Raw genomic sequence first — 23,098 nt, forward strand, 5'->3', positions numbered from 1 at the left:
AAAGATTCATCATAGTTTTAATTAAATAATTTCAATATTATTAAAGCATTACAATAAAATCCGAGGACAGCTGAAGTTCATATTGGGTTAGGCGCTCAAAAAAAAAATTTGATTCTGCCAACACTGGAAAATATTTTTCGTTCCATTTTTCAAATAACGAAAAAATAGCTGAAATGGCTGAAATTTTCTTTTACAATGTCTGATTCTGATAAAAGTGTTGTTTGTGAAGAATCGTCTCATGAGATCCAAACGTGGAATTCGGAAATTTGTAATTCTCTCTATCCGTATTGGCAAAAGATGTTCTTAATGAAGCCTCCAGTCATTGAAAGAAATGCTTTTTCTTCTCCATTCTTGGTGATGCAAACGCCTACTGTTGAGCTTTCATTTCACCTATGTAGCATATTGGATCAGCCTTTACCAGTTTACTTTCTCAGTATCGATATTTTCGATATTTTTATTTCAAATCACATAATTCAACTGTTTGAAAATATAGCTGATGTAGTGTCTGATGAAGGAGGTAAGAGATTTTTTAATCATAATTAAACACCTAATTCAAGATAACTTGTGCCTTTTTTTCAGAGTATTGAATGTAGATAAGAGATTATGGTTTTGATTGTCGCAGTTAATTAAGAATATTATTTATGTTATGAGCAGGCAGCATGTGCTAATGTGCTCATATCTGATTTCACAATAAGTTTAACAGTACTCGAGTTGTTTTAAATTTAAAAATAAGTTGGTACTTTCTTCTCTCCAAATAAGAATCCAATAGAGCTTTAAACAGGTTTGTGTTGTAGAATGGATGCCATGTTGCAGAAATTTGTTCCATGCATCCACTACTCCTTTTGCACGGAAGTGTTTTCTAGGATTGGATGCAAATGATGTTTTGTTAATTTTTTTCAGTGTCCACGTAGATTTATATTTTGGTTGGTGGAGAAGATTTCTTGTATGCGAGGGCAACTATAATGTCCAGATAAGATTTGTTGGATGCCAGGGTAACTATGATGTCCACATAAGATTTGTTGTATGCTAGGGCAACTATAATGTCCAGATAAGATTTGTTGGATGCCAGGGCAACTATAATGTCCAGATAAGATTTGTTGGATGCCAGGGCAACTATAATGTCCAGATAAGATTTGTTGGATGCCAGGGTAACTATGATGTCCACATAAGATTTTTTGTATGCGAGGGCAACTATAATGTCCAGATAAGATTTGTTGGATGCCAGGGTAACTATGATGTCCACATAAGATTTGTTGTATGCTAGGGCAACTATAATGTCCTGATAAGATTTCTTGTATGCGAGGGCAACTATAATGTCCAGATAAGATTTCTTGTATGCGAGGGCAACTATAATGTCCAGATAAGATTTGTTGTATGCTAGGGCAACTATAATGTCCAGATAAGATTTCTTGTATGCGAGGGCAACTATAATGTCCAGATAAGATTTCTTGTATGCGAGGGCAACTATGATGTCCAGATAAGATTTGTTGGATGCCAGGGCAACTATAATGTCCAGATAAGATTTCTTGTATGCGAGGGCAACTATAATGTCCAGATAAGATTTGTTGGATGCCAGGGCAACTATAATGTCCAGATAAGATTTCTTGTATGCGAGGGCAACTATAATGTCCAGATAAGATTTGTTGGATGCCAGGGTAACTATGATGTCCACATAAGATTTGTTGTATGCTAGGGCAACTATAATGTCCAGATAAGATTTCTTGTATGCGAGGGCAACTATAATGTCCAGATAAGATTTCTTGTATGCGAGGGCAACTATAATGTCCAGATAAGATTTGTTGGATGCCAGGGCAACTATAATGTCCAGATAAGATTTCTTGTATGCGAGGGCAACTATAATGTCCAGATAAGATTTGTTGGATGCCAGGGTAACTATGATGTTCACATAAGATTTGTTGTATGCGAGGGCAACTATAATGTCCAGATAAGATTTGTTGGATGCCAGGGTAACTATGATGTCCACATAAGATTTGTTGTATGCTAGGGCAACTATAATGTCCAGATAAGATTTGTTGTATGCCAGTGCAACTATGATGTCCAGATAAAATCTTTAATGACTCAATCAAGTAACCCCATTATTTTTATTTTTTTTAACGCTATTTTGGTTCCTTTAGTCTATTTTCCTACCTGATACATGTAACGTCTCACTGTTACTCCTCGGGGCCATTAATTTTCCTGCAAAAGATTATCGTACAGATCTTCCGTTACTCCTATATGAAATGCTGCGTATTCTAGAGAATTAGCAATGAATTTCTGTATCTCACATTTGGTTATTTTGTTCTTCTCCCGATGCGCCCGGATATCATCCACCGTTGTGTCCTTTAGTATCCCAGATACAATGATATTCTTTATCCTTGGAAATATTTTGACATTCGAGGTCTTATCGGAGTTACCGACAATCAGGTTTTTAGCCGTCCTGTTGCCTGTTTTTACGTTTGACATTTATCCAATCTTCTTTATTTGACTCGATTCAGGCTCGGAAACTGGATTCTATGACACCACCGCCTTTGTCCTGGGGATGGCGCCACTGAAAGAGGCAGCATTGAATTGACTTGATGCATTATCTTTTGCTTTGGTAGCCGCTCTAGTCCTGTATAGACAAGCTGTAGTTAATATTTATACAAATCTACAGTTTTATTCTGATAATGATGAAATTTTGCACACTTGACCTTTGAAATAAGAGGAACTTCACTGTCTAAGTCTGATTTCGAAAACTCTGTGTAAAGCTCGAGCAGCTGCGGGGACTTCAGCGAGTATTTAATTAAATTCTCAGGAAAAGTTAAAATTTAAAAAGCTTTTTTTATTTTGTTCCTAGGATTTGCAAGAGTGTGGTCTTGCGTGAGCGCACACATCAACAACCAGCTCTTCCTGCGACTGCTGTCCTGTATCCAGCTGGCTTCCAAGATGGTCTTCACTGGGCAGCTGGTCACCACGTCGCAGATCCGGTCCATCCTCGCTGCGGCCCACCAGAACTACCAAATGCAGTCCATCATTGCCTCGGAGTTTAGGGTCTTTAAAACCCTGGGTGAGGCATATTCATTGTTCTTCTTCATGACGAGCTTTCTGGTATCCAGCCTTGAATAATATATATGTAATAGGACACAGTTTCTGTAGATTTTACATTCTCGGTGCCCATCTGAGAGTATCTCAGAGTATCAGAGTATCAGAGGCAAACATCTGTGAAGAGCTGCATCGCCAAGGGAGGCCCTGTATGCGTGGTTATACTGTACTGTGAGCAACCTCTACATCTCTTTCAACGCCATCCAATGATATAGTGATTCCAACAATAAGTATATTTCAATAATTTCAATTTAGTATATTCCTTCCAGAAGTGCTCTGGGTGTTAACCAACAACTTCTCAGGTTTCAAGGTCCCGCTGTACAGTTCCCTGGACATGTTGGAGCAGCTGCTGGAGATGTGTGTAGGTCCACTGGGCCTGGACTCCGAGATGATGCACCCTGCCAGTGTGGCCGTCCTGAAGCTAGCTTATCTCAAGCATGCGCCCATCAGCTCCAGGTACTTACTTTATTTCTACACCATTGACCATTCTATAATGATTTTAATTATAATTATGTATTACAGAAACATGACCATTTGAAGATTTGAACACGCCTTGTACTAGTAGTTCCGTGAATCCTAGACCTTGCGTCGAAACAATGTTTCTAATTTTCTCTTATTTAATAAATCAAAACGTAAATTTCCTATGAAATCATAAAATTTTTTAGTAGGTAACATAAATTTATCTACATTTTTTTATATTTCAAATAAGGAATTGGAGTCCATTTTTTTTCCACATTCCCGGTATTTTTTTTTAAAGTTTCGTTTTCGTAGTTAAATTAATTTTCTAACATATTTGTAAAAAGCATTTACTTTGTGGCTCGTCATAATTTACAATAAAAGATATATATTTGTTTTACACCACTTTGATTTTAATTGTACTTTACCGGTTTCGGAAGCACCCTTCCTTCGTCAGGAGAATATTAAAATTAACCTATGATACAAAATATTGTCAGATATATAGACAAAAAATATAATCTAGGTGTTTGAGTGAGAGGTTAACAAAGGGGGACGGGTAATTGCGGGAATTCCGGCAATAACAGAGCGGTTTACTGGAAATATATGAATGGGACTAAACGATAAATTAATTTAGTTATTCATTAGGGATTTTTTGACTTCAAGGTCTTCTAAGTTATCTAATCTTTTGCTTTTATTATTACGGTGAAGATTTTAACCCCTGAGTCCTTAAAGTATAATTGGTGGAAATAAGATGATTGGCAAACTCTGAAAAATTATTGTTATTTAAAAATCTTAAATGTTCCGTGATTCTAATATTTATATTTCTGGTTGTTAAGACAAGGTAAGCCTATGTAGAATGATGGACAATCATTGCATCATAGTTGGTAAATACCTGAGTGGCTCAATTTATGATCTTTATCTTTAGTGTTTTTTAATAATTTACCTGAGGTGTTATCAGTATAGAACGCAGGTTTAATGTGGGAAGGTAATTTTTTTGTACTAACGGAAGAAAAATTGGATATATATAAGATTCTACGCCATTGAAAGGGATTTGTGATTTTATTATTAGTTTGAGTTGTACCAAATAAAAAATTATTAGTTGAAATGAGCTTAAGTTTCTTATTTATTAAGTGTGTAGAGTAACCATTATTTAGAGCAATTTGTTTAATTTTAGATAGTTCAATTGTAAAATTAACAGATGATAAGGGGATTTTTACTAGTGGGTTTACCATCGAATGATAGGCAGAATGTTTATGTGTTACCGGATGGTTTGACGTGCTATGTATGGTTGTATCCGTGTATGTGGATTTACGGTAAATGTAATTCTATTATTTACTAAAGTTAGCGTTAAATCTAAAAAATGAATCGATGCATTACTGCCTATCTCTAAAGTGAATTGGATATTTTTATGGAATGAATTTATAAGAAGAAGGAATTTAGTTAGTTGCCGCTCTGTCCCAGTCCAAATACAGAAAATATCGTCAACGTATCTCTTCCAGGTAAGAACATTCTTTAAAAGTTCCGATTTACAATTAAAAAATTTATTTTCTAGGTTATTAAAAAAAAATGTCTGCTACTCGTCGGACTACCCATGGGTAACAATTGATTCTGTTGGTAGACACAGTTGTTATATTGGATTAAATTATTTCCAATATAACAACTGTGTAATTTATATCTTTTATTGTTAATTTTCTATGTTTGAATTTTTTAATAACCTGAGCGATAAGAGATTGACGGGTGCGTGACGTCATCTGTGCTCTGCACGTCCACCGTGGGTAGTACTGGGTAGGCATTTTGTATGGAGATATTCTTTATTCTTCATTAAGGAATTCCAGTAATTTTTTTATCAATGTTAACCATCTTTTTAACCCCTTTTTGATATTATGTGAAGTTTGGCAATTTCCGTACTGGGAAAATTTGAAACTTTAAGCTCGCAAAATTCTTATAAAAATATTTATCTTTTTGATATTATTTGAAGTTTGGGAATTTTTCATATTGGGTTTGATCGGAAAATTGGTTGGAAAATGGGTAGGGAATTTTTTTTATAAAACATCTTTTTGATATTATTTGAAGTTGGGAAATTTACAAAGTATTTTTTCTGAAAAAAATCTTCGGGAAAATTGAAAAATGGGTTTTAAGAATTTTAAAAACATCTTTTTGAGTTTAGAAATTATCTATGTTGACAAATTTTTATTTAACTGAAAAAAATTCTTCCGGGACAATTGGAAAAGTGCTCGGAAAATTGTGTAGTTATTGAAATTTCTCAGTTCTCAGAATTATAAATACAGAAGTGTTTGTAATTTTTTTTTAACATTTTCTCATCGGGTATGTTGTTTGAAAACTTCAACGCTTCTTTTTTAAAATAATAGAGGGCGCCACTTCCGTCTACAAAAATCAAAAATGTTCAGTCATGGAGATACTAATACTATCGGATATGTATTATTTCAGAATGGAAAAATATGTGTGTAAGTCGCAGCTGCCGTCGCTATTGGCCGGAGGGTCCCTGCTGACCGCGTGTCGCCTCACCTCAGTGGAACAGCCAGTTGTGACCTTGCTCTACAATAGAATAGCCACACACACTAATATTCTCAACGACTACCTCAGGCAGTTTGTTGATCTTGTGTTTACCATGGTTGTCAACCAGCATTGAAATACATTTCTTAAGGGGGGGTGTAACAATAGCGGGCTTTACACGTCCGTTCCCACAACAGACTGCGCTGCAAATCGTTTCCTTTTTTCAGCGGACCTTACATTTCTGCGCAAGGTCTGGAACGGCACGCGGAAGATTCCTTCTTAAGCTTAGGTGTGGGAGAGTCTATTGTATTCAAATGGACTATCATAATTTTTGTTTAATTTAAAAGGTCTCCGTTAAACGCCAATTGTAGGTCACATTCAGCTTTTGCAGAGATTGTAATCAGCAGAAAAGCACAATTGTCATGTTATGCTTGACATCTGATCACAATTTGGAAGACAGCCGAAATGGACATTAAAGCTGCTTACAGCGTGGACCTTTTAAAAAACAAAATGGCGCTTATTGGTCATTTGATGATAGTGTTACATTTGAATTTCTGCAAAACACCCCAACCTGAGTTTTTAGAGTAAGTACAAATTACCAAAATAATATTTCTGGTTAAGTTATACAAAATAATTACATTCATAACTACTTACCTTTAAGACTTTCCTAACTAAAGTAAGACTTCTGGCATTTTCTTTATAGATATATATTTATTTAAGACTTGTGACAATTTGTTTGCTTATTCCAATTGTGTTAATTTTGATGATAGGAGAACTTAGTATGTAGTACTTTAGTAGTGAACTATTTCCGCTGAGATAGAAATGACATATTATATGATGTATACATTTATATTAAAAGCATTCTTTTTTAATGATAAACTAACGTTTATAAGACAATTTTTTTATGCATGGCACAAAGGACAACATTATTATAAGCAATAATTATTCGCCTGAAATACCCATAAAAATTGAAAATATCTCCAGATTAAAAATAAATGCTGCCGACGGGAATTGAACCCACACCTTCTAATTGCCGGTCAGGTGCTCTAAACCACTAAGCTACGCTGGCTTATTCCCAACCCGCCAAATAATTCAATATATACTATTATTTCATTGAATGAAATATAGCTAAAAGGATTAAAATTAGTGTGGTATATTCTTGAGTTTGAAATCCCAATAAATGGACGCCATTTATGTAGTCTGTTCCCTATAATATGTATTTCAAATGTTAAAACAATTGGGAAGTAACTTTACAATTCCATGGTTTTAGAATCAAATAAAAACACAGTGTTATATTGGAATCTAAAAATGTATTTTTTTTTCAAGACAATAAAGCTTTTGAATATATTTTTTAAATTTCAAGCCATATAACAGAATTACATATAAACTACATACTCAAATAATTGGTTGTGCATTCATGAAAATTAACACATTGGCAACTCAATGAATGTGTGGTAAGAGTGATGTCGTTTTGCAATTGCCAATGTGTTAACTAACACATTTTTACACCAATATCTGTGAAAATATAAAAAGACAAAATAATTTAAAAGCACATTATTAATTTAATAAAATATATTTATAAATAAAACTTTTTTTTGGATGTGAACTTAATTTATAGTAAAAATAATGCATTGTACCAAAACTGAAAGAATACTTATATACCTAAAATTAAGGCGATCCTTACACTGAGCCAGACTGATTTTTTAAAATAATTTCCAATCTTTTTGTTGTTTTTTAAGGCAAACTGGGATTTGTATCTTGCCCAGTGTACAAAATGGTGAAAAAAATAATATTAGATAATTAAAGAAATAAATGCGAGCAAAAGTGTATTGAAGAACTGGAATATTTGAAGTGTTTAATAGTACATTTAAAAAAATTTATTTCGACAAGTTACTATCAATAAATTCAGGTGCTGTCGGATATGAAAAAGTAAATAAAATATTTGTTCAATACACAATAATTAAATATTATATCTGAATCTAACTACCCAAAATGAATTGGGTATCATTAATTATAAATAATACACTTCTCTCTGTACTACACATTAAAAACTATTTCCACATTAATACTCGAAATAAAAATTGAATTAAATTTTTATATTTTCTCCACCACAAACTGACGCGAGAATTAGACGAGAGAATTACGGCAAGTGACAGCTCAAAAAAAAGAAAGAAAAAAGTTTGCTACCTTTTGAATGGACTGTTAATAAACTTACATCTTATAAGTTTAACCAACCACTTCAGACGGTACACAAAGGTCTTTGAATAATTCTTTTATAAATTTTCAAGAGCTTAAGTTTAGATCAATTCACTGCAGGTAAAAAGAAAGACAAAAATAAGAATAAGCAAAACTAACACATTAAAATAAGCGATTCGTATTATTTAACCAGTAAATACATCAGTAGTTTGGCTCCTTGTTAGCTTAATAATAATGATGAATGGAAGCAAATGGAATAATGACGTAAAATACAAAGCAGAATTACGCCTAAATGAATTGTCATAGATTAAGTTGTTTTTTCGCTCATTGTAGTTGTAGTTACATGAGCTCATGGGGCCACTTTACATTCTATGTCAATGTAATGAGTAATGAGTTTGCAGTAGAAACAGTGCATCAGCTTGTAGACGTTAAGTGAAGTATCAAGAGTGTGTGTTGTGTGTGTGTTACGGTTGGTTAGTTCTGGAAGAGGGTGCGAGTGAACTCGATGTAGTCGAGCGCTCCAGCGATGGGCCGCTCTGTCTTGGGCTCCGTGTACGACTTCATCCGCACCACGCAGTAGTCCGCCATCTCTTTGGTGAGGTTCTGGAATAAATAATACATATTATTCTATGTCTGCGGTGAGGTTCACCATTGAGTTTACTGTATAAAGATTTGACACTCGACTCCGTAGAAAAACACATATCTATTATAATAGGCTGCCTCTAACACAGAGAAAAACGAAAAATATATTTTTATATTTAAGATTGTCTGTTTGTATAATATTTTTATACAAATCTATAGTTTTATCGCGAGATTGATGAAATTTTACACACTTGACTTTCAAAAGAAGAGGTAAAAATAAAGAAGCAAATCGGTTGAATACACAACAGACTTCATAAGTTATATTATTTCTCTTTATACATACAGAAACTCTAGACCACATTTACTAAATTGAGCATATTTAGTAAACTTGAACTGTAGTTTCTTCTTTTAACGTTCTGCAGTTGCATTCGGTAACGAAAACAAGTAACCAACATAATGGATAAAATCTTTATCGCTATGTTCGTACTAGGCAGCCAGAGTTTATCAGGCTTAAGACATGTTTAAGTTTGATAAAATCTCCTCTAAACCAACTCCTGCACTCCATGGAAAATGGCAAGAATGTTTAGTCCATAGATAATGTACATGTAATAATAACTTACGGCATATAATTCCTCTTTGGTGACGTAGGGGCGGTCGGCTGCGGTGATGGCCTTGAAGGCGTTCTCAATCTCCTCCGAGGACTGCACGTTCTCCGTCTCCTTGGAGATCATGAAGGCCATGTACTCCTGCAGGGACACCTGCCCGTCCCGGTTGGGGTCCACCACATCTGCACACATGTACACTGTTAGTTATATCAACACTGGACCAATCTCCAGTCACCTTTTCCGCACAGAGCCATTTAAAATAGATTGGACAATATCACAAGGAATAATTATCATCCCTTCTAGTGAACATTACCAAAACTCAACTACTTTTGTTTGTCTGTGCGGGAAATGATGATTATTCCTGCGTGAAATTTTCAATGTTCAACCTACTCAAATTTTCTTTGAATTTAAGTGTCATGTTCAAAATTGGAACTGATTGTGCAAAGAATAATTCAGACAAGCGATAAAGTAGGTACCTACCTATAATCAGGAAATAATTTTATTTTAATTAATGAATAGTAATAATGATATTTGGATGATTTGCAAAGCGCCGCTTTTGTGCAAAATCACCTCAAGGGCGCTATTAAAAAAGCTACATTTTATCACTTGTATTTCGTTTGTTTAAATTTTTGACAGATTTTGTGGTTTCAAGTTTACTAAAGGTGTTCATTCGAAAGGTAAATTTCTTACTTTAATTTGTGAACAAAAAATATAATTATATCATAAAGAAAATTTAAAATATTTAATTATTTTAAAAGATACTAAGGCAAATAATTTATAAATACTACTCATACTCGGAAACGAAATTGGAAAACACGCAGGCCAGTCTTTTATATATAATAAAACAAGCCAGGCTTCTTTTAAGAGATTTTCATCATATTTCTATATGGTGTGGAAACACGGATGCAGCGCAGGACCACGAAGAGTGGAGTGACGATCCACTCAAGAAGAAGAATACAAAGTAACGTCTCACCAAGGATGGCATCGAACTCCGGGTCAGGCTGGCTTTCTTCCACCATGGGCAGGTCGTAGCCGAGGGCTCGCAGGCAGGACTTGAACTCCTGGTGGTTGAGGCGGCCCGACTTGTCCTTGTCAAAGTGCTTGAACATCATGGAGAATTCTTTCAGCGCATCCTCGCTCACACCTGGAATAGACAAATATACATTGTTAGTATTAATCGCACCTTAATATGACCGACCCGATTAGCTAGAACAATAGATAATAGAAACAAATGGCGACTGACGGTACCGAAGTTTCGGTTTTTAAATACAATTAAAAACTGATTTGTTTCAAATAGTTAAAGATTCCATTAAAGTTCGAATAGTGCTAAAAGTAAACCAAACTCATTAAATTGATGATTTATTTTTATTTTAAAGTACTGTTTATTTAACACAAACTTTAAAGATCTCTTACAAGTTTAACTATAATGTTTTGGTCTGTCACTAGAAACAAGGATGGGTTATGAATCATTATTAGTATGCAACCACACACACAATGCGTGTCACCAACATCATTCAACTATACTACTGCAAATCGCATATATGTACAGTGGTACCCCGACTTTTGTTTTTACCTACACCCCAAATGCATAACTTTTATTGCATAGCCGCTTTAATAGTTTGTGCAGTTTCGGCATAGTTCACCGACAATCAGCACGCTTTCATGTCATATCTCCCTATGTTTCTATTATCCATGGGAATATCATAATTCCGTTCTACTGAGACTTTTGGGCGGTATTCGTATAAATTAATAGTTACCGCTCTGGTTCCTGGCCTGAATCTGCTGCTCCAGGTTGTGCTGCATGCGCATACCGAGCTGATCGAGCTGGTCCCACTGCTGGGCCAGGCCCACGGTGCTGTGCTCCGTGTAGCGGTTGTCCAGGATGAGATGACCCTCGAGCGCGGCGCCCAGCTCCTCAAGGCGGCGTAGGTCTCCGCGGCGTGCGCGAACCTCTCCGGCCGCACGGCGAAGTGCCTCCAACTGTTGCTCAAGCGACCCGCTGCCTTCCATCATGGAGGTACTGAAGGAATACCACACACAAATTAATAATAATAATAAACACTACATAAAATCATAATCATCATATGGCATCATTGATTGGATAAGAGAAGTACACGTCGCCCACAGATGAGATGGATGGATGATCAGATGTGTGAGAATTGCCAAGAAACAATAATTTAAGGAAAAAGGTGAATGTTGAAAGGTGGATGCCAGAAGGCTCATGAATAAGAAGAGTCAAGCCATATGCCCTAAAACCAGCTTCAAAGCACCAGGACCCAGCCATTGTACTCCGTTATTAGCATCTGACACTAGTCAAACGTCTGTAGTATAGTCTAGCATAAGTCAGAAGTTAACAATTCAATATGGATAGAAATTCAGTGAGGGAGCTAGCTAGTAGGAAACTACAACCACAGGAGATACATCCAGCCGTTGGAGTGGAAGACACTGCGCGGCTGTAGGAATTTACCAGGGTCCGTGTTGCCCCTCAAAGGGAAGAAGGATCAGATACTCGTTGACGTTATTCATGGTCTAACACGTACTAACAGCCCTGGTGAATTTTATTAAAGGGACTGGACTGTCGAGACAATAAGGTGCACAAAGGAACTTAGGTCCGAGTGTGAAAGCCAACCTTGTTTGTGATCATTTGGGTAGGTTTGTTGCATGTCCACAAAATCTATATGCGTAATAATCAGACATTGAAATTGATAAACCAGCCAATCAGGGTAAGGGGAACAAACCAAGTTGCGCGGAGCTTAAATGAATCTGATACAGGAAACTCGCATTGTGATAACACTATTCAGTCCTTCAAAATAAAATTACTAGGCCTTTTTACGATGGTGCGCAAATTGCTGTCTGCGTAGAAAACTTAACTACAAATCCCAAATCGGGTAAACAAAAGTTTGGGCTTGTTTCCAGAATTGAAATATATTACTTTACCCACTTCACTCATTTTTAGCGTCGCTACGCCAGGTGGTTTGTTTAAAAAAGAACAATCAAATCCTGAGTAGAGTAAGACCGGTTAGTGGCCGAGTTGCATTGCGTTTGGGTCCCACCCAGGCATCGTACGTTTAATTCCTCGGCAGGCTAAGTCCTCCATCACGACACAAGCATCATTTTCCGCTTACTGCGGTGGTAATAGAAGATTTTCAAATATTGTCAGGTTATTCGTAACCCGGGAATGTTTGTATTTCTTGAAAAAAAAAAATGTACTCCGCTGTAAACTTTTGCCTTACTTTTTCTGCGCATGGTCTGCTTATTTCAACGGGGTCAATGAACAAATGCTGTCATAGTTTATTAAGCATTCTCGAAAGCAAAAATTTGGTCACGTGGTTTACCTCCAACTTGTCGAAATGATACCCAGATTTCAAGTTAGGGCAAGTCTATAAATTTATATCTCTATGGTAATAATTAATTTGGTTTGTTATAAAAAACATCATTAACTTCACTAAATATTTAAAATTATTTTACCATTGCGAAATAATAGTATGTTGTGAAGAAGCTATAGAGTGTTAATTCAGCAGTGGGAGTTAGTTATCAAACTGTATTTAACAAAACCAAAAATTAATGAATAAAGCATTATCAATCTGTCATGCAATAAAAAATGAACACTTTTGTAGTGAGTGCGATTAGATCATAAAAATGTACAAATGTTATAACAATGAAGGGTAAGTGGGCCATCAATTTGGTGGGCGAGTATTGATTGACCAACACTTCTGCCATAGGTCACCCTATGCGGTGTGCTACATTTGGTGACTTAGCAGGGGTGCTCGGATTCATCCTACATACTTATTAATTCCCAGACCTTCTCTCCCCTAAAAAACAACAATCAAATCATGCACACCAAAAACAGATATGTAACAGCATTAAAGCGGTGAAATTATTTCCCTCAGGGTCATCTTATGAATTTAAAAAAATCCCAAAATAGATTTAATGCGGTGTATTGTAAGCAGAAAGCAAATAGCCAGTCTGTGAAGAGCATTTCATAAACTCCAATAATAATAAAATCATTCACCCGTCCCAGCCCAGGATACGATACCTGGATAACAAAATACATAAACTGTGTTTAGCAAAACTACTACATAATTATTAATGTCATTCTATGTTTGCTGAGCAATGCTTCCAAAACTTCCTGTGACAGCAGATTTTAATGAATTGAGAACATTGCAAGCATCATATTCGCTTTCTTCAGATCCTAGTCAAGTCACAAATCATTTTATTTACTAATATTTGAAAATACTGATCAAACTAAAAATAATTTGCACAAAAAAACTTTTTCATTCCCAGTACGTATTCTCTCAGTAATCCGCTACTATAACCCGCTGTTATTTTCACCAGCGGTAAGTACAATATTAAACTTTATAATTGGAAGGTGTGGATTCATACGTGAAACAAATTCAGTAGACTGCCTAGACTCGAGCACCGAGCCAACAACACCCACGGGTCAGGTTATCTTATAGTGTGTAAGTTACTATACTCCCGTCTGGCTGACACCAGGGTTATTATATTCTAGCAACTGTGGCATCTGTTCGTTTCGTTCTGCCACGTTTTATAAATACAACACTTTCACTTTAAACTAGTACAAGTACAAGAAGTTTGTAAAAATTGTTTTAATTTTTAGCATAGTTTGTGTATGCACTATATTCCGCCGTTTTCACTAATTGGACCCTTGCCCTGTTTTTGGGGTGGCGGATTAGTGAGAAAGTACTGTATTTCCATAATCATAAAGAAACTGAACCTGTTTCAACTTGGTAAAATAACAAAAAGGGTATAAGAGGATAGTTTGACTAACCGAGTCTCGGTGAGCCAGAGATGGAAGGTGTTGGCATGCTTGGCGAACTCCTTGCGGAGCTTGTCGTTCTCTTCTTGGCGGTGGGCTTCCTTGGTCAGTTCCACGTCACGTTCGCCTGATGACACAACATAAACATTAAACATTCACTTTGTTGCATCTTCATTTTAATAAAATCGATTGTTAACCAAATGCTTTGAGGGCGACCAAAAACACCAAATGCGTTAGATATTTATGATTTGAAATATTTATGGCCAAAAGTATTACATATTATGATTCATTTTAATTTTATTATTGCGTGTTGCGCTTTGTTCTTCTTTAGCCAGCGTTATAGTAACAATCATAATGAAAGATGTGTAAATTCAGGAATTCAGGACTTCAGTACTTTGGATTTCTTCCTGAAGTTCTGGGAAGACCCAAAAGAGAGACGAAAAATGTAAAACGTAATTAAAATCCACAAAAACCCTAAATAGAGATGAAGGGGTTATGCTTAAAATGATTATTTTGTACAAATCATAAAGATATTGGAACTATCTTTTTTTTTTGAGTCTGAGCAGGAATAATGGGAACTTCTCTCAGAATTATTATTCAAACAGAACTTGTAGTTGTCGGTATTTGACGGCTACACCTAAATGCCGAAAACCACATTAACTGAACTCATTATTATTTATTGATTTATATGAGTTGTTTGGTATCAAAACTGGTCAGATCCAAAATTAAAAAAAAATAAACTAAGTATTGAACTGTGTTCATTATTAACAAAAGAACAGTTCTTATTTTTCAAAAGCTTAGTCATATCCGCATATTTTGTAAGAGAAACCGGTTTAAAAAGCGGCTGTGGTATGAAAAATAGTCAAATCCAGCACTTGTTTTGGTGTTTCCTGAAAATTCACCTAAAGTGGAGTTGACCAGTTTTGATACCAATGGTCACATATAATATACCCATCGGGTTTTTACAAACATTTGATATACATGATAGTTTAGTGGAACAGTAATCATGAAGTAAAATTTGCCATTAAAATTAAATAGAAACTCGATGCAGAAGAATAGTTATTATGCTAACCTTCATTATTAAATTATTTATACTGAAATACCTGCCCTGAGACGATTAACGCACGCCTCACGATATCACCTTTATACTTCACAACAATCTACACAACTGCCTTATTATGATAAAGTAAAGCTGTATGAAACATTGGCTAAAGGAGGAAGCGTAATACGGCAAAATAACATAAAAATGAATCATGTTAATAGCAAAGAAATTGTTCATATTCCATATTGTTTGTGTTTATGAAGTAAAATAATAAGTGACGGTATCTACCGATGATTTTCTTGAGGTTCCTCCAGGTGTCTTCGAGGGCCTCCATGGTAAACCAGGTGTAGGGGTTGGGGCCCACGTTGAAAGACTTGATCTTCTGGTCCAGGGCGGCCAGGGCTTCAAAGTCCGCTTGCGCAGAGGATAGGGATGCCTGAAACTGGGCGTGCGCCTCCCGCAGCGCGCGGATCTCCTCGATGGAGTTGCAGCGGACGGGATCCGTGAGATCTTCCTCGGCGTTCTCGAACCAGCTGTTGAAAGCGGACGCCTTCTTGGCGAAGGTCAGGTAGAGGTCCTCGATCTGCCGGAACTGATCCTGCAGCTGTAGCAGGCGCTGCTTGCGTTCATCCGAGTCTCCCAACAGCTTCTGCCATCTGGAGTATTACAACCAAAACCACAATATTACATACAACTACTATACTGTGGCCACGCATGTTTCTTATATAGGTTTCCCCCTGTCATGTTAGTACCACTTCCTGTTGTGACCATGTGGCATACAAGAAAAGATCATTGTTTGCTCTGATTTGCACAGTTTTCGGATGCAACACCAGATATCCCAATCTTCCAAACCGGAAGGGTATGCAAAATAGCGCGGTTTAATTCTAGGGTGATTTTTCTTAATGAATCTTTAAATACAAAGAGTTTTGTCGAAAAGGCAGTTGATTGGTGTTGGCTGCACGATGACCAGAACAAATTCAGAACCATGCGCAATTGAATATTTCTCACGCGACTGTTCAACATGTGCAGTTAAATAATGTCAACACGGTAGTTCGCATGGGTCGTGGCACCGAGCATTTGACCTCCCCACAGAACAATGTAAATTCCATAGTCAGTATGTGTGCTGATATTATTCTTTACGGACCTGGCGATGACGTCCTGGTGCCGCTTCTTGATGGCCGGAGTCTGATCATGGTTGGCGGCCACCAGCTGGTCCTTCAGGGCCGTGATGTTTTGGATGCCCTCGTGCTCGAAGGCAGCCAAACCTGGAAGCGTATAATAGTTGACAGAAGGCAGCGGGGAAGGTTGCCTCAACGAGGAGAGATTCTTTCAGTTATTTTTTGATTCTCTTATAAGGTAAGTACGTGAACTCACCAGCATCGAAGGTATCCTGCTTGGTGAGCAGCGTCTTCACTGTGGACAGGTCGCGTCCAAACTCCTCACTTCGCACATGCGTCTCCTTGTCGGCAATCCACGACTCCACTACGTCGGCCTTCCACATGAACTGCAGGTATGCAGAGTTGTCCACCAGGGCGGCCTTGCGCGCCGCTCCCAGCCCGGACAGCTGCTCAAACTTGGACTGGAAATTACACATATACCGTGAATAAATGACATATGCAACATATTAAGGGAATACTCCAAAGAATTAATAATCTGCTCTTTCATAGATGGGGCCAATTTTATTATTTTAGGAAAAAGATCTTTTTGCAATTTATGCTTTCATATTAAGATGAATTATTTGTTTGCATCCTTATGTAAGCAATATGAATATGAATAAATAGTTTTGTCCGCATACAAACTCAATTCTTTCAGGAAAGGCATATAAATACAATATTAGATTGAATTACAGATACATACAATACAATATGTTCGGCTTTCAGTTGGCATTGCTGGACATACCCTGAGTTCAGCTTTAAAAGGTTATCTTAGGCCAGCGTGTCAGTTAGTCAATCAGGAAAAGGCTGTAGGAAAAGTGAAAAGGATGGACATGCATACATTCATTTGTGGTTTTAATGTCTAATGAAACGGAAAAAGGTTGTGGAACCGCGAGACATGGATGAACACCCAATGGCAACCCACTGGAACTTAGTGAAACAAGGGAGATAGCACAGTGGGCCTGTAGAATGAGAGAATGAATGAGAACAATAACGAGAATGAGGTAATCAGTAACCTGCAACTGTTGGCAGCGGTGCTGGATGCTGTCAGCATGGTGGTTGCCTTCAGAAACCAGGTTGGTGCCCGCGCCGCAGATGTCGGAGCAGCGATCTCGGTGCGCCGCCAGCTCAGTCTCGAAGGCATCGTGCTTCTTCAGCAGACCCTGCACAGCAGCCATGGTATCTCCGTAGTCCTCCACAGACAGGAGTTGCTGCTTCTCGCTAAAATAATTAGAGGAAATGTTACAAGATTCTAAAAACATTTGGAATGTATTTATAAATGTGATAATTAATTATCTAATCTATTTAGAGTGACATAAGTTACAAAATGGTATTGAATAAGAAGCTCGACGATCCAAGATGAGCTAAACATCAAACTCCTGCTACTCTTACAGTACAGTAGAGTAGTACAAGGCCCAGTTGTTTTGCAGAAATTCATATGTGACAATGTCATCAAATGGGCATTCAGCGCCAAATTGTTTTTTTTGACATTTGAAAGGTGCATTTCAGCTTTTTATCAAATTGTAATAAGCTCACAAGCAAAACCATTTGAGCGATGGCTACCCACATTTAAGTCTCATCACTCTAAGCCTTGATTAAGTTCCACTATGGATTCGCTGGCATTCCAAGGGTTAAAGTGGCTTGGTCATGTATTAAGAAGGACCGAAGATGTGCTATTCCAGAGAGAAGACCACCAGGGTGCCGCCAGACGAAGTTGAGAGAACCAACTCCTGCCGACGGAGGCCGCTGAAATAGCGCAGGACAGAGATGTCCAGGGGCACTTTATGGATGCAATGGATGCAAATAGGATGGAGTGAAGATGCATATATTACCTGATCCAGGCTTCCTCCTCCTCCACCTTGGCTAGGAACTGTTGGTAGGTGTTGCTCTGGTCCAGCTTCTGTCCGCGGGTGTTGGCCAGGCCCTTGAGCTCGGCCCAGGCCTGGTTGAGGGCCTTGAGGCGCTGCTCAATCTCAGGCACGCCCAGATTGGACACGTCCATTAGCTTCTCACCAGCCTCCTGCCAAACAACATACAAATTGTTCTAGTAAATCTCAACATTACATATAAAAATGATGAAGTACCTTAGTATTGAAGACATAATCAAAACCGGTACACCCTGAGTAGGAACTAATTACCTCACAAAAAAACCAGAAAAGTGGAAAAAATTATTTTTTCCGTCACATATGTAATCACGTCTGTTACACGGTTCTCCCCAATATTAGGATGGCAGAACGATATATTCGTAAAGAGGAAATTTTTACCTAAATTCTGACATATATCATTCAGGTAAAGGATGAGATATTTAATTGCCTTTGGAGTTGACCTTTTAATTCGTCTGCTAGGTACAAAAGTTGGTAGAATTGCTTGCTATTAATATCCAGTAATCATTTGGTTGAGGTAACTGATTGGTGAGATTATTCTATGGTCATCGCTTGGGCTACATAATACATAGTGATAATAGTTACCTGAACGGCCTGAATGGCTGGCTCGTGTGAGGCCAGCTCAGCTTCCAGTCGCTTGTGCTTCTTCTTCAGGTTCTGTACTCCCGTCAGATCACGACCATAGTCATCGGACCCAACCAACAATTTCTTCTCCCTGGAAAGGTAAAAGTGTCACGTTATTAGAGTTAGTTGTAAGGCGGCCGGATGGTGTCAAACACCACAGCCTCAACCTTCAAAACGCAATCTATCCCATCACGCGGCATGTTTTAAAAGTGTAGGCGGTTAGTGAAACTTCATGGATCATGTATGCGACTTTCATGTACATTGATAGCCACTGACAGATCACATAATGGAGGTGAAAACGAAATTGCATCAGTGTGAATTTCACATACCAATATTACGCACGGACGGAATTACACATGGAGAGAATTACAAGAACTGGAACTACACACGTCAACAAAATCTGTTTTTTAATAGGTTTAAATTTTGTAAGTGTTTAGCCGGTTCAGCACCAATCCCTCCCGTGGGTTGACAAATCATATTTAAATTTAATGGCTTATATGTGAAGTGTGTGCTAAATAACTTAAATATTGAAAACAAAAGTTTGGTTAGTTAAGTTACGTTAAGTTTTTTCTTCCCGTCCCACTACCTTCAGCCTAACAATATTCGCGATGTCATAGTCTCACTGACTTCAGAGAGTTGAGGGCAATTAAGACTCTTGTGGGTATTCACATTTAAAAAAAAGCTCATTCCTTCCTACATCATTTTGATGTCACACTTCAACAGCGTTCGATGGTTCTAGACAGGGCCGGTCCTGTGCATGCGCATTTGGAGCAGTCCGTTCCTGGCGCTGATAACTAACTCCTAAAGGTTTTTACTGGAACCAGATGACGTTTGTCTCAAAATCCGGCCCGGTTGTAGATCAACCAAAGTTGTGGAATAGAGAGAGTTGGATTTCCGACCTCCAACTAAGTGGATCCATTTTATCGCTGCGTTTCATTTGTATAAATCAATAATGGCGCTATATAAGATTGACCAATTATTGTATATTATGAAGAATATATATAAGTGGAAAGTTTGGAATCTCACTTGATCCAGCTCTCCTCGTCGGCGATGTCCCTGAAGAACTGGTGCAAGGTGTTGGCGTCATTGAGGCGTGCTCGGCGGTGGGCGGCGAGGTTGCGAACGCGCTCGCAGCGCTCGTTGATGCCGGCCTGGCGCTCCTGGATGCCGTGGCGTGTGGCGCTGTCAAACTGCCCGCTTTCAATCAGTGACTCGGCCTGCTCGTTCATATCTGGACAGGACAGATACAAATAAAGTAAGAATATGATTTAATTACTCTAGCTAACTGTAAATTAATGTGTGGAAAAGACCGCATGGAAGACAGGGACGAAAGAAGCTATCACTTAAGCCAAATCCTAATTGGATGGTGCTGAGATTTATTTTGTATATAAAACAAATATTGCGTGTGTGCGGAGTTTCCACCAAAAGTTGATAAAATGTATTGTCGTCGACAACAAGTCAATTCAGCTCAATCAGATGTAAGGAAGGGGGTTAATTTTCATATCCAAGATTTCATTTCATTAATTTATTCATTCAATCGAGAAAACAAAATTCAAATTCAAATAGATCAATTTAAAAAGATGAAATGACAATAACTTTTATAATACCTTTGTCTAATTACATATGTTTTTTAGTTTTGTGTAAAGTGGCAATAACAGTTTACACAATACAACCACCAGTTAGTGACTTTAAACACTTTATTTATTTATTTATTATTGGATAATTTGTATAGCGCCGCTTTTGTGAGATATCACCTCAGGGGCGCTTTACAGTTGATGCAGGTATTACAGAAAATATAAATATTACAAAAATAGAGTGAAGTTAAGTTAAGTAAAATGAAGTAAAGGAACAGGTGACACGAAGATAGAAGATGGAGACTCTGCAGCAAGAATCCCAGGTGGTGAAGAAACTGGTCCAGCTGCTGCAGCGAAAGAGTCCACCGCGTCCACCAACAGTGCCAGCACGAGGTTCGTCATCCGTCCAGGTATGTGTCTGCTGCTAATAAAGCGCTGACACACTATCCTCTCACAGATACCAGACCTTGGCAGCACCGCTGTGACGTTCTACGAAGATAGAAGATGGAGACTCTGCAGCAAGAATCCTAAGTGGTGAAGGAACTGGACCAGCTGCTGCAGTAAGAGAGTCCACCGCGTCCAACAACAGCGTCCAGGTATGTATCTGCAGCTAATAAAGCGCTGACACCTCACATAGATAAGAGACCCTGGCAGCACCGCTGTGACGTTTGTCAAGTCCATCATTTATCTCCATGTAATCCTGTTCCTGGTAATTGTTGAAGTGGTGCATTCTGTCCGCAATAAAAAGACGGTTGGGTAATAAATTGCCCTGGGCTTAGTAAAAAACTTGCCAGTGTCCAAGCTTGCCCAGTTTCCGAGAATTTTGTTGAAAACATCTGGAGTGCATTTACCGGTCGCCGTTCGTTTCGAAAGTCCGATATTTGTGAGCAAATTTCAGAATATTCACTTTAAAACACTGCACTCAAATCACATATTATAAAGTTCTAATAATTATTAAGTTAATTTTTATTTAAGTTCAAATGTTGATGGATTGATTTTAAAAATAATTTCAAAGGGATGTTGCCTCATTTCCCTTGAAAATACTAAAAAAACACAAAGCGGTTGGAGGAAGCGTTAGGACGCGTCCTGCTGCCACGAAGGGCGCTACAATACTTACCTCTGTTTATCTTTATCTCTGTTTGCATTCAAAATATTTTTAATTTCATTAATCGATTTTTAGTACAAAAATCTGAAAGAGACTTTCATCTGCTTCAAAAACAGTATTACACTTTGAAATACATTAAAAAACAGCAAATTTATCCAGAATCGACGTAAAGTGAAAATATTTTCCGATTGAAATTTAAAAGGTTGACTTACCCTTGATCCTATCCTCGTGGGCCGCGATGTCGGCCTCCACAAGTTGGTGTTTCTTCATCAAGTTTTGAACAGAAGCCAAGTCCTTTCCGGAGTCCTCAGATGTAAGAAGACTCTCCACCTGTCAGAAAAAAGAATTTATTAACAAATGAATCATTATGCATTTCAAGGCTTGAAAAAAAATTCTATGTCCGATCGGGATTCAAAATATCTTTTAAAAGTACAAAAATGTACGTCCAATAGACGTATCCGGGATAACAATTAAAATAGTTCTTACCTCTCCGAGCCAGAAATCGAGGTCCTTGACGGCTGCGATGTAGGTCCTCTGCTTGTTGGCCTCCTTCAGCTTGAGGGACTTCTCCGTTGTCTTCTGCGTCAGGTATTCCCACTGGTCGGCGATGGAAGCCAAACGAGCCTGAGGATGTAACACAAACAAAGTGTTAGTTAAAATATCCTATTTATTTTTCTCATTCAACAAGTAGAAATCTTCAGAGCTGAAATTCTATCACACAACTTAATCAATGAGTGTAGAGTACTACAAATTTTTATCTATGGTAAAAAAACTTCAACAATCAGATGTTAACGATAATAAGTTGTTGATAACCCATCTTGTGTTTTCTCCTCCTTCTTGAGCAAACGTTTTTGACAATCTTACAGTGTCCTTTGTAAGGGCAGATGTGACTTTATATTTAATATTATTATTGATAATGAAACGTTTTGCTTAGCTCCCTAGAGTGCTTTATGGGTGTTTAATAATGTCATTAAAGGTATTTAGAACGCATATATATCTCATAATGTGACTCCAGTGGCTTGTTTGTTTGTTTGGATAGGGTTACTAGTTGGGTTGCTCACCTGAACGGCATCTTCGGATCCGCTGCACTGGTTCTTGTCGATGAGGTTGCCGCCCATAGCCAGCACGGACTGGATGCGGTCAGCGTTGGCTGCCAGCTCCGCCTCGAAGGCCTGGTGCTTCTGGTGCTTGGACTGGATGTTGGCCGGGTCCTATGAACAACAATACAATATTAGAGCTTATTTACATCCTGGTCGACTTCTAATGAGTCTTATAACAATTTTTGTTGTTGCTTTTTTTAAGCAAAGGCAGAATATCTACAAAAATTTTAATATTTTTCAATGGTTTGAGCTCGAATTTGGACATTATTTTCATTTTGATGATAACAAACTGAAAATTTTATGGAAAATATTTTCAAAGTTTGTAATTAATTATTGGGATCGACCATCGACCGACCAATTTCACTTCACGATTGGTTGGGAACCTTTGTTCTACACATTTAAAAT

General features: G+C 37.7%; 2 protein-coding genes across 7 annotated transcripts in view; one reads left to right on the plus strand and one right to left on the minus strand.

Moving 5' to 3' along the window:
* Positions 1-2,074: 2,074 nt before the first annotated feature.
* Positions 2,075-6,187, plus strand: LOC149414632 (cyclin N-terminal domain-containing protein 1-like). The gene is made up of 4 exons (XM_089643365.1): positions 2,075-2,087; positions 2,837-3,046; positions 3,351-3,537; positions 5,986-6,187. The coding sequence occupies exons 1-4, from the start codon at positions 2,075-2,077 to the stop codon at positions 6,185-6,187; spliced, it is 612 nt and encodes a 203-aa protein (XP_089499491.1).
* A 666-nt stretch (positions 6,188-6,853) lies between these two features.
* Positions 6,854-23,098, minus strand: part of alpha-Spec (alpha spectrin) — a 112,408-nt gene continuing 96,163 nt past the window's right edge. For 2 of the 6 annotated variants that reach the window (XM_089643515.1, XM_089643514.1), the window contains exons 32-47: positions 22,655-22,804; positions 22,080-22,217; positions 21,806-21,923; positions 19,941-20,145; positions 18,876-19,005; positions 18,240-18,427; positions 17,424-17,628; positions 16,628-16,832; positions 16,398-16,518; positions 15,542-15,909; positions 14,224-14,338; positions 13,447-13,470; positions 11,192-11,454; positions 10,408-10,578; positions 9,450-9,616; positions 6,854-8,850 (exon numbers count right to left, since the gene is read on the minus strand). In XM_089643515.1, coding sequence (XP_089499641.1) covers positions 8,722-8,850; positions 9,450-9,616; positions 10,408-10,578; positions 11,192-11,454; positions 13,447-13,470; positions 14,224-14,338; positions 15,542-15,909; positions 16,398-16,518; positions 16,628-16,832; positions 17,424-17,628; positions 18,240-18,427; positions 18,876-19,005; positions 19,941-20,145; positions 21,806-21,923; positions 22,080-22,217; positions 22,655-22,804 — 2,697 coding nt within the window. In that variant the 3' untranslated portion in view covers positions 6,854-8,721. The remainder of the gene's footprint in view (positions 8,851-9,449; positions 9,617-10,407; positions 10,579-11,191; positions 11,455-13,446; positions 13,471-14,223; positions 14,339-15,541; positions 15,910-16,397; positions 16,519-16,627; positions 16,833-17,423; positions 17,629-18,239; positions 18,428-18,875; positions 19,006-19,940; positions 20,146-21,805; positions 21,924-22,079; positions 22,218-22,654; positions 22,805-23,098) is intronic. The other 4 variants (XM_089643518.1, XM_089643517.1, XM_089643516.1 and 1 more) reach the window with 3 other exon arrangements.

Source organism: Hesperophylax consimilis, chromosome 19, assembly GCF_061612785.1.
Source record: "Hesperophylax consimilis isolate HC1 chromosome 19, BYU_Hcon_1.0, whole genome shotgun sequence".
Taxonomy (NCBI): Eukaryota; Metazoa; Arthropoda; class Insecta; order Trichoptera; family Limnephilidae; genus Hesperophylax; species Hesperophylax consimilis.